This window comes from Colossoma macropomum, unplaced genomic scaffold (assembly GCF_904425465.1).
Source record: "Colossoma macropomum unplaced genomic scaffold, Colossoma_macropomum, whole genome shotgun sequence".
Classification (NCBI taxonomy): Eukaryota; Metazoa; Chordata; class Actinopteri; order Characiformes; family Serrasalmidae; genus Colossoma; species Colossoma macropomum.
Genome location: NW_023494808.1, coordinates 5,982,322 through 5,993,331, shown reverse-complemented (window position 1 = coordinate 5,993,331; position 11,010 = coordinate 5,982,322). Strand labels below are relative to the sequence as shown.

At 37.0% G+C, this 11,010-nt stretch overlaps 1 protein-coding gene across 2 annotated transcripts; it reads right to left on the bottom strand.

Annotated features, from left to right (window-relative positions):
* Positions 1-943: 943 nt before the first annotated feature.
* On the bottom strand, positions 944-10,694 carry LOC118798357 (microfibril-associated glycoprotein 4-like). Of its 2 annotated transcripts, none has more exons than XM_036557791.1 (6): positions 10,398-10,694; positions 9,481-9,675; positions 8,754-8,960; positions 7,630-7,726; positions 7,049-7,216; positions 944-5,459 (listed from the first exon to the last, which is right to left on the bottom strand). In XM_036557791.1, exons 2-6 carry the CDS (start codon positions 9,484-9,486, stop codon positions 5,203-5,205), a joined length of 735 nt encoding a protein of 244 aa, XP_036413684.1. In that variant the 5' UTR covers positions 9,487-9,675; positions 10,398-10,694; the 3' UTR covers positions 944-5,202. The 2 variants fall into 2 exon arrangements, with proteins under 2 accessions (XP_036413684.1, XP_036413682.1); XM_036557789.1 differs by having other exon boundaries at positions 9,481-9,540; positions 10,398-10,692.
* Positions 10,695-11,010: the final 316 nt, after the last annotated feature.

The window sequence follows — 11,010 nt, the reverse complement described above, 5'->3', positions numbered from 1 at the left end:
AGAAGCGTGATTTGTCACTCCAGAGAACACGTCTCCACTGCTCTAGAGTCCAGTGGCGGCGCTTTACACCACTGCATTCGACGCTTTGCATTGCGCTTGGTGATGTAAGGCTTGGATGCAGCTGCTTGGCCATGGAAACCCATGAAGCTCTCCACGCTGTTCTTGAGCTGATCTGAAGGCCACATGAAGTTTGGAGGTCTGTAGCGATTGACTCTGCAGAAAGTTGGCAACCTCTGCGCACTATGCGCCTCAGCATCCGCTGAGCCCGCTCTGTTTTTTTTTACGTGGCCGACCACTTCATGGCTGAGTTGCTGTCGTTCCCAATCGCTTCCACTTTGTTATAATACCACTGACAGTTGACTGTGGAATATTTAGTAGTGAGGAAATTTCACGACTGGACTTGTTGCACAGGTGGCATCCTATCACGGTACCACGCTGGAATTCACTGAGCTCCTGAGAATGACCCATTCTGTAATGCAAAAGAATGACGCAGACGCTTGCAGATAAAAAGGGAACGAGAGGCTTTACTAGTGAAAACAGAATCCACAATCGTAGTCAGAGAGTGAGGCTGGCGTCACGTGATCTCCAAGGGGATTCTGGGAGATTGAGTCCAAGGAGAGTTCAGAGCCTACGGGATTCATGACACATTCTTTCACAAATGTTTGTAGAAGCAGTCTGCATGCCTAGGTGCTTGGTTTTATACACCTGTGGCCATGGAAGTGATTGGAACACCTGAATTCAATGATTTGGATAGGAGAGTGAATACTTTTGGAAATATAGAGTATCTGCTCTGTGATCGCAACATCGCAACGGCAAAAGTTTGCACAAGTAAGCACAGTGACACAGACAGAAGTGAAGGACTTATCTGATGGACTGACCACTGGTAAAAACAGAATTAAGTAATTTCAGTGAGCAATGAGTTTTAAGAATGTAACATTCAACCTGACATTTATTTTTTTATTAATAGATTGTATTTGCAACACTATCACACCTGTTTAAGGAGTCATCATAGATGAAAGTAACAACATTATAGTTAAGATATGAACAGTATGTGTTTTGATGTTTATTGTTTTTAGCAGTGAATTATTTATTTGTTTTAAAAATAACAGTTAATGCATTACCTTATAGAATCAACTTATGTGAGACATTTATTTTCTGCTGAAAACTTTGCAACATGAAAATGTCTTGAGAACAAAAAAAAAAAAACATTGATGTAAACAATGCAACTCAAAGTAACAGTGTTAGCAGTGATGTTGATTTGATGTACGCTGAGCTCTGGGAACAACATCCTGACTTTCTGAATAGGAAATCCCAGTTAATCCCAGGGGGTGTTTTGTTTGATTTTTCCTAGTCAGAGGTGGAGGATTCAGGCTTACTAGCTTCAGCTAAATGCAGGAACCTATACTTTAGTAATTCAGATCTAAGGAACATTAATTAATGACTGTTTCCTGAAACCCTTCTTAATCAAACTAGAGGAGCTCTGGGTGCCACTTAACACAGAGGAAAATGTAACAGATTTACCGTTATAAATAAAATAAAACAGTATTTTTTTTATTTGATTACTGAGTTGACAGAACTTTCTCATGTTATTTTGATATTCAACTTGATGGCTGTCATATAGCACCATTTAGAAGCAGAGAAACAGCTCACAGTGAGAGCTAGCCAGCCTAAAGTACAGCCTCCACATGGCAGGGTTAGTTTAACATGCTGTTAGAATTAACCGGAAAAGTTGTACTCGAATGTACAACAGCTAACTTATGATCAGTTTGATAAGGAAAGACTGTTTTCGACTGTCCTTATATAGAAAGATTTAATGGTGAATTGATCACTAAGATACGTTAAGATAACTGTTCTGTAGTAGATTATGTGTTAAAATTCAGAACTCTCACAGCCAGGAGTGGCAGGAATGGACCAGCTTTGTTCATCACTTTTCACAACGGGCTTAATACAGACATACAGTCAGAGTTGGCATGTACAGACAAGGGATGACCCTTAGAGGAATGGTTCTTTCTTGTAATTTGTCTTGATCAACTACTGCATACCCAGCTGCGTTTTTACACACCAGCACTGTTTCCAACAACATCTCAGCACTCCAGAAAGTGAGTATTCCCACAAAGGGGTTGGCATCAAGTTTCCTGTCTCCTCCTGGTTACTATACACTGTCGTTAGTCTACCAGTGCTTCTATATTTTCAGCCCTGATCAACTCTGGAGCTGAGGGGAGCCACTAGAGTGGTGGAATAGCAGAACGTTCCTGTGGAACCTTAAAAAAGTCCTTCTTGCTCTTAGCTCTTGATGGAGACCCCCTAGGCACTGGGGTAGTGTTAAGAAATACTGTCCCTATCACTCTAAACACCAGCGCTCTTCATATCGAAAGGACTAATCTGTTTTTGGTTAGTAAAACATGAATCACTAATTTCGTGGCCCAAAAGAGAGATGCTATCATGGTCGTCTTGCTGTTTCTAACATTGCTTTTTGAGACCTTCTAGACTGCTTCACATTGCCAGACAGGTTCTGTTTAAGTGATGTTTAAATACATGGCTGACTGGCAGTAATCGTGCCTGGGTGTCGCTAGGGAAACTGAACCCTATTGAATTTGGTTATATGGTTGATTCAGTAGCTAAGAGGGTAATTTCTTTTTAACACAGGGCCAGGTAGGGCTGAAGAGCATTCTTCCTTCAATAAATGAAATCATCTTTTAAAAACAGCATTGTATGTTTACTTGGGTTATCTCTGTCTAATATTAAAAGTACTTTGATGATCTGAAATATTTGAGTGTGACAAACATGCAAAAATAAAAGAAATTAGGAAGGGACAAATGCTTTTTCACAGCACTGTACATTAGCCGTTGAGTGTATACTGCTGGTTTTAGAGTGCACCCTATTACTTAAATTTCCAAATGAGGCATTTGACTGTATACAGAAAAAATGTAGGGCAGAAGTCTTCAAAGACAGAATCCAGTGTCCAGTCCTGGACTTTTATGATTACAGGTAGTCAACTGGACTCTTGATGTAACTAATTGGCACAGTCTCTCATGAAAACACCTGGCAGGATTTGTCATGATTTATGCTTAAATATGAACACTTCTGTAATGGTCAGCTGAACATAAATATTCTGAGTTGCCTAATCAGCATATAAATCTTTGCTCTTTGATATTAACTCAGGCCAAAACAGCCTGAGAATGACCCTGATGTTGGGTCTTACACCAGCTCTTTGCTCAATAACCACTATCAGATTGCATAATCACAACAGCAGAAGTGTGGGCACTGAAGCACACTGACAGAAACAGAAGTAAATAACTTATCTGATTAACAGTGCTGTTGTTATTAGAGGTCACTTTATCAGAAAAGCCCTTCTGTTTCAGACTTTGGGCAAGTTGCATAGCCCAAAGTCATTATATTGGGCAAGGCCTGTTCTAAGTTGTAACACTTACACAAAAAGTTAAGAAAATGAAAATTTTAATTTTGGTGGATTGTCTCAGATACGTATGCTGACAAAACAATTGTATTAATCACTGTACTTCTTCTGCAACACTTAGGTTCAAACAGTTGAAATGAACTGTAGTATTGTCAAGATACCACACATTTCTATGAGTTTAAGTTCAACCTAAATTAAAATTTTATTTTAATATTCATAGTTTTTATTTGCAACACTACCACAGCTGCAAAGTTTAAGGAGTGATCACAGATGAAAATAACAGCACTATGCCTGAAATAAAGAATATATGTTTTGATTTAGATGTTTTTAGCAGTGAAAATTATATTTATATTTCAAAAGTTTATGAAATACCTTATATGAACAATTATTAATTAATAATTAATTAATAATTAATAAGGCTACGTTAGTGTTGTATATTCTGTGAGCCCTGGTTCCAATCCCCACTATTTTAAAGAAATCTGAGCTGATAAGTTCCTCCACGATGAACCATTTCACATCAAAATCTTGATCATTGATTTATGCAAAATTTTAGAACAGTTGGTGGAATTCCCCTTTAAATATGTTTTAGGCCAGAACATTATCTCATATCATAAAACAGTTTCTCAGGCATCAGGCAGAGTAATCATAACCATTTCATGCAGTAGCTTTCTGTGAGGTCTTCACATGTCTGGTTCACTGTATCACCACCTCTGTGAGCAGTTCTCTCTAGTTTCTCTAGTTTCTCTAGTTTCTCTAAGCTTCTCTGGAACGCCTTCCACATCAAACCACTCTGACTGTTTACATATCAGCAATTAAATTATGAGTCAACTTTAAAAAATCAATTCAATTCTCTTTTGAGGTCACATGCCATTTCTGGAAGACTGCTAGGAAACAATATGCATGCTAGGCTGCATTCATAGCACATATATAAGTACAGGTCAGTGTATTAACATGTTTAATTTGCAGTATGTTTACACAACACACATCAAAGGCTGCTTTTTAATCAACAGTATAGATGTAGTCTATTTTCTTTAATGCAGGTAAACCATTGTTTTTATGTAACTAGATAAAAGCAATGGTTTATACTATAACTTGATAAATAGGGCCTTGACTAGTAGATTGGTTTGCTGACATATTGGTCAGTATTGAGGTCCACATACGTATCAGTACAAATCCCTCCAGTAAAGCGTAGCAATATGTGTAATGTTTGTAGACACCTGCTTTTCAAATCAAGGGTCTTCATAGTGAGCTTTGCTGCAGTAACAGCCTCCACTTTCTGGGCAGGTTTTACAGTAGACGTTAGAACAGTGCTGTGAGTGTTTGATTGCATTCAGCCACAAGAGCATAAGTGAGGTCAGGTAGTGATCTTGGATGTTTGGTTATTACTAATAAATATTTATGCAAACTATTTTCTGCTTAATAATATAAAAAATGCCTTGTGAGCATTAAACAAATATTCAAACAGAAAATGCAGCATAAGTACTTCATTAATTAAGATTCTGAGAATGTTAAACTCTTCTTAATAAAAGAGCTCAGGGTACAAGCATGCGCAGAGCAAAATTTAATATGTAATATTATTTAATCTAATATTATATTATATATATCATATATTATATATAGTGTTTAATAATTATATATATATATATATAATATATATATATATATATGTATAATATTTACACAGATTTCAACATTCTTCTTAGGAAAATTATTATAACTATGTGTCTACCTGCAAATATTACATGCTAAATAGAAAAAAAAAACAAAATAAAACAAAGTATACCCATCTAAGGCACAGGCCTGATCTTCATACTGATGGACTTGAGACCATAATCATAGCCTTTCCAGTGGTACCACACATTTCCAATAGCAAAAAGGGTGCCATCCTTTCCCCACAGATAGATACCGTTGGGGTTAGCATGATGGCAAGCATTGTACCAAAATGCTCCAAGGTAGGATTTAGCACAGTGTTGATCCTGAGTAGTGTCCTGGTCTTTGTCAAAGGTGGAGAACTTCTGTCCATTTGATAGTGCCAGTGAGTCACCTGCAGACAGAAGGATCTGTCACTACAGACACACTTTTCACCTTCAGACATCACAAATCACAGTAAACAATGACTTTATAACACACATAATATAAATATTGTTAAAATGACTTTTTATTTCAATCTTTGTTTTTGCATTAACACTATCATGCTCCTTTCAGACTTACATTTATTGTATTCTAAGACTAAGATGACCATGTCAAGTACATTCTCATTGGCTAGCCAGACAGCCATGTGTACAGTCTTCCAGCGGTTTTATCAGCTCAGTGGGAACAAATAAACTGAGTATGACCACTGTGCACACAACAACGAGCCTTTCAGAGTGAGATATAATCACTAGATTGTTAATACTTGTTCAGCAGCAGAACTCTGGCTTGTAAAACTATAGTATCAGTGATGTGAACAGAAGAACAACTAGTGGTGCTCCAGACAGTAGACCTGCAGCCATTTTTCAGAGCTCATACTGTCTTACTGGCCTTTCCTGTTTGCTTTTGTGGCAAGAAAAAGGTCCATTCAAAGACCACTTGAAAGCCCCTATTATTGTGGTGCAATTAAATGTTGTGTAAAGGCAGAATATTACCACATATTCTACTGGTTATTCACCAACTAGTACATTTGTACAGCCTAAAATGTCTTTTTACTGTCTATATGCCCTAAACGAGCACTTTATTAGGTACACCTACATTGCTTTTACATTCACTTTTCATTTTATCAGATCTACTTACTATATAGCTGCATTTTGTAGTTCTACAATTACAGACTGTAGTCCATCTGTTTCTCTGCTTACTTTGTTGTCCCAACTTTACCGGTCCATAAATTGTCAGGACCTCCATGGACCCTCATAGAGCAGGTATTATTTGGGTGGTGGGTCATTCTCAGCACTGCAGTAACACTGACGTGGTGGTGCTGTGTTAGTGTGTGTTGTGCTGGTCTGAGTGGATCAGACACAGCAGTGCTGCTGGAGTTTTTAAACACCTCAGTGTCACTGCTGGACTGAGAATAGTCCACCAACCAAAAATATCCAGCCAACAGTGTCCTGTGGGCAGCGTCCTGTGACCACTGATGAAGGACTAGAGGATGACCAACACAAACTGTGCAGCAGCAGATGAGCTATCGTCTCTGACTTTACATCTACAAGGTGGACTGACAAGGTAGGAGTGTCTAATAGAGTGGACAGTGAGTGGACACGGTGTTTAAAAACTCCAGCAGCACTGCTGTGTCTGATCCACTCAGACCAGAACAACACGCACTAGTGTTACTGCAGTGCTGAGAATGATCCACCACCCAAATAGTACCTGCTCTGTGAGGGTCCATGGGGGTCCTGACCACTGAAGAACAGGGTAACAAAGTATGCAGAGAAACAGATGGACTACAGTCTTCAACTGTAGAACTACAAAGTGCACCTATATAGTAAGTGGAGCTGATAAAATGGACAATGAGCATCAAAACAAGAAGTGCTCAGCGAGTGTAATTCACTATGTAAAGGCTCTAAATGGGATATTCCTCATAAAATTTAAACTGGCAAGGGGAGACTGTGGCATTGGCCTTGTCTGCATCCATCACCACTGATTCCCTCAGTGATATCTCACCTGCTCCTCCATTGATGAATCCATCAACATGCAGTTTGTAGCCATCAGTTTCAGATTCCACAGAGAAAGTAGAGTACTGAGCGTAAACCTTCACTCCCTCAAAGTCCTGCAGGTCCACTCTCAGCTCATACTTCCTCTTGCGGGTGAGCTGGTAGAGGTTCTCCAATCCTGGAGGTGCACAGTATAAAGCGAAAGGTCATTTATGAAGATTTAGGATGAATAGTATGACTACTTTACATAACAGACAGTGTTTACAGCTTATCCATGATATGAAGGTGTATTATTATTTGGCTGCCTTAAAACTTCAGTTGCAAGTTGCAAGTTCTATAAACACCTGAATTGATTTTGTGAGCAATGCTTACACAAATAGTAATACCCAATGTTGCCACATGGTGTCACCATAGCATGAGATTTTGTGTTCTGACTCCATTTCACTCTTGAAGTCAACTTTTTCACACTTACAAAGTCCGACGACCAACATTGACTTTTTTCACATTTCTTCCTAAAATTCATTCTTTCAGTTTCAATTTGTGATAAAACTGGTCTCTACACTGTATTTGTGATAGGTAATGAATTCTCACCCAGCCAGTATTCTCCATATTTGTTCCCAAATCCTTTCTTGTACTGCTCCCATGGTCTGTAGAAGTTCACACTGCCGTCCATTCTCCTCTGAATCACCTGGTGTAAAGATAACATTCATTACTGTAGTGGAATTAAAGCAGTCATACACACTGTAAACACTTTTCTCACAGAACTTCCTCAGACTAAAATAAATCTAAATTTTAATCTAAACAGGATGTAGAAGGTGGATTTGTTTCACTCTGAAAGCAGTGAAACAATAGTAGTAAAATATTACTCAAGCAAAAGTGTAAGTGCACTATTTATATTTGTACTTGACTTTAAGTTCAAAATTACTTGCTTTTGAATAAGGTAACACATTACATTAAGGGTAGTACATTAATAATTATATACTTATAAGTATTTAAATACTCATTTATACATTAAATAACTATTCACTAAGCATTAGTTACTGATTGAATATTTAATATTTAGTATTGAGTACACTGTTAACTGATAGTTTAGTTTGCTCTTAGTTTTCAATTACACACTATCAGTTCATTAGCAGTACAAAAATCAGCTCTCAGTACACAGTTAATTAGTAATAAAGCTGTGAATTAAACTATCAATTAACATTGTACTCAATTACTAATTACTAAGTACTTATTCAGTAACTTATACTTAGTGAATAGTTAATTAATATGTAATAATGAGTACTTAATCAATTATTACCATTTAATTATCAATTAATTTGCAACCCTTGATGTAAAGTGTTACCAAAGTAAAAGTACCAAAAGATCAAATTTTTCCATATTTCTCCTCTTGTGTCTAAACTCCTGGCTATTGGCTCTCGGTAAAAATCTCAAAAAATGGAAAATAGTCTCAAAAAATATCTGATAAATTTACAGATATTGCCTTTGATACTGTCCACCATGGACATTTAATAAGTGTCTCTTTTTGGGTGATATTTAAATTAAAAAAACACATTTTGGACTTTTTCATGGATATAACCTCATGCCATTCACTACTTCATTAATACTGATGTTGCTATTAGTCAGTAATAATGAATATTTCCTACAGATTGTTTCAGATGTGGATTGACCTCAATACTGTATTTAATCTATTAGAGAAATACATTCTAACATACCGTCCACTTTGCATCCTCTGTCTGTCCATTACAGCCCATGTCACAGTACACCTGTACAGGTGTGTCACCTGCAGGGTGGATGTTGTAAACTCCACTCAGTGTTTGTCCGTTAGTGTAGACGTCAGAGCAGTCTGTCGGGAACAGTTCCTGAGAAACTGGGGTGCTTCCTACCAGCAGGGGGAGCACTAGAGCCAGAAACACTCTGAGCTGGAGGGAAGAGTGGCAGACATTAAACAAAAACACAATAAACTGAACAAGTACAATAAACAGTAAAATGACAAAACTGCACAAGAAGAACAAACACTAAAATGTTATTCACTCAAGAAAAAAACAAAGTAAAATTTAAACCAAACCACCTGCTGTTCAGTACTTGTTAGAGACTTTTCTTTTATAGATATTTCTTTACATGTATCAGAAGTAAAAGTGGTTAACAAGCATAGAAAACTAAAACTCAATCCTAGTTCACAAAATACAGATTAGAATTATAGAATATCGCTGTGAAAACTTTGTATCTCCATTTTTGACTTTTTTTAGTTTTTGACATAATTTGAAAGTACCTGTGGTCCTTTACATTGTGTGTAAATTTCATGATGAATGGACTAAAACTTCCATTGACTTACATTAAAAGTAAAGTATGTTTTTTCCTTCTCCTGTAAAGTTACCATTTTGGAGATACAAGATTTTCTTCCAAAAGTGATAAGCAAGATTAGAGTAAGCTATGACTTACTGTCATTTTTTCCGAGGCTTTTCCAACAATAAAAACCTTCAACAGAGATCAGTTCTGCACCTGGACAGAAATCAAACTGAAGTATAATTTTATGCAAACTTGAACGTTTGACATGAAGTCAACATGTGTTACTTTTTGTATAGACCAGTTTGTCCAATCTTATCAGCAAAGGGCCGGTGTGGCTGCAGGTTTTCACTGCAACAAAGCAGAAGCACATATGTACATTTTTTAATCAGACTGATTAAACGAGTGGAATCAGATTTGCTCTTCTTGTTTGGGATGAAAACCTGCACCCCTGGTATAGACTGTTGAATTAACCCTTCAGCACAATCAAATTTTAAAGAAGACACAGAGTAAAAGGAATAAAGAATAATAAAGTGCAAAATAAAAAAGCTTAAGAAGAAACAAATAACTAAAAAGAAGTTGAAAGTATAGGCAAAATATGTCTAAGTGTCAAAGCCAAATGAGTAAAAGGTCATTTTTATTTTGGTTGTCCAGAAATGAGGCGTTTCACTGAAAACAATATTGTTTTTCAAACTAAAAAATGAGGACTGTTATTAAGTGTTTATGTAAGATGTTATTAATGTGTTATGTAGACACCCTTCAAGTAAAGTGTTACCAATATAATACTTCTGGTAATTGTCATGACATATGACATATTGTTGTCACAGCTTATGTCACATGCTAAATTTGTATTTAGTGTATCAAACATTATGACATCTCTCATGACAATTACTGGTAATGATAACATGACACTGTTATATTACTGAATAAAATCTCTTATGACAGCATTAGACTATCTGCTATGATATGTTTATGGCATTATTATCTCAGTGTTATAAAGCCACCTAAAGCCACCTTTAGAATCACACAGAACAGCAGAAAAGGGTCAATTTAAGATATAAAATGTAGCTTACCTGTGAGTTTTCTCCTATCCAGTGTTAAGTCTTCATACTCACATGCTTTTAAACCCTGCTGGACCCTCAACCCCCTCCTGATTACAGCACATATGAGTCAGCCTGGACATTGCTTGAGGAAATTCCTGTAACTCGTAAATGACCTCATAAATCTTTGTACATAGATTTATTTGATAACGTTCACCTGATCATAAATAGTCTATGTCGCCAGATCAGAATATAAAGCATTTCTCTGGTATTAACTCAGGTCAAAACATTGAATGGTCTGTAGAATGACCCTTGTGCTCTTGGACATTTACCAGAAACAGAGAACTTTTCTGAACTGTTGTTAAATATCTGCTCTGTGATTGCAACACTGCAACAGCAAATATTTGGACAATGAAGCACAGGGACAGGAACAGGAGTGAAGGAGATAAACTGACCCCTTATAACAACAGTATTCAGTCATTACATTGGGCAGTGCCAGTTATTAGAATATAATGTTCACACACAAAAAGTCCACTTCATGAAAATGATGTCATTTTGGTTGGAACTTTGTAGATGAACTGATCCCTGATAACAACAGTATTCGGTCATTACACTGGGCAGTGCCAGTTATTAGAATATAATGTTC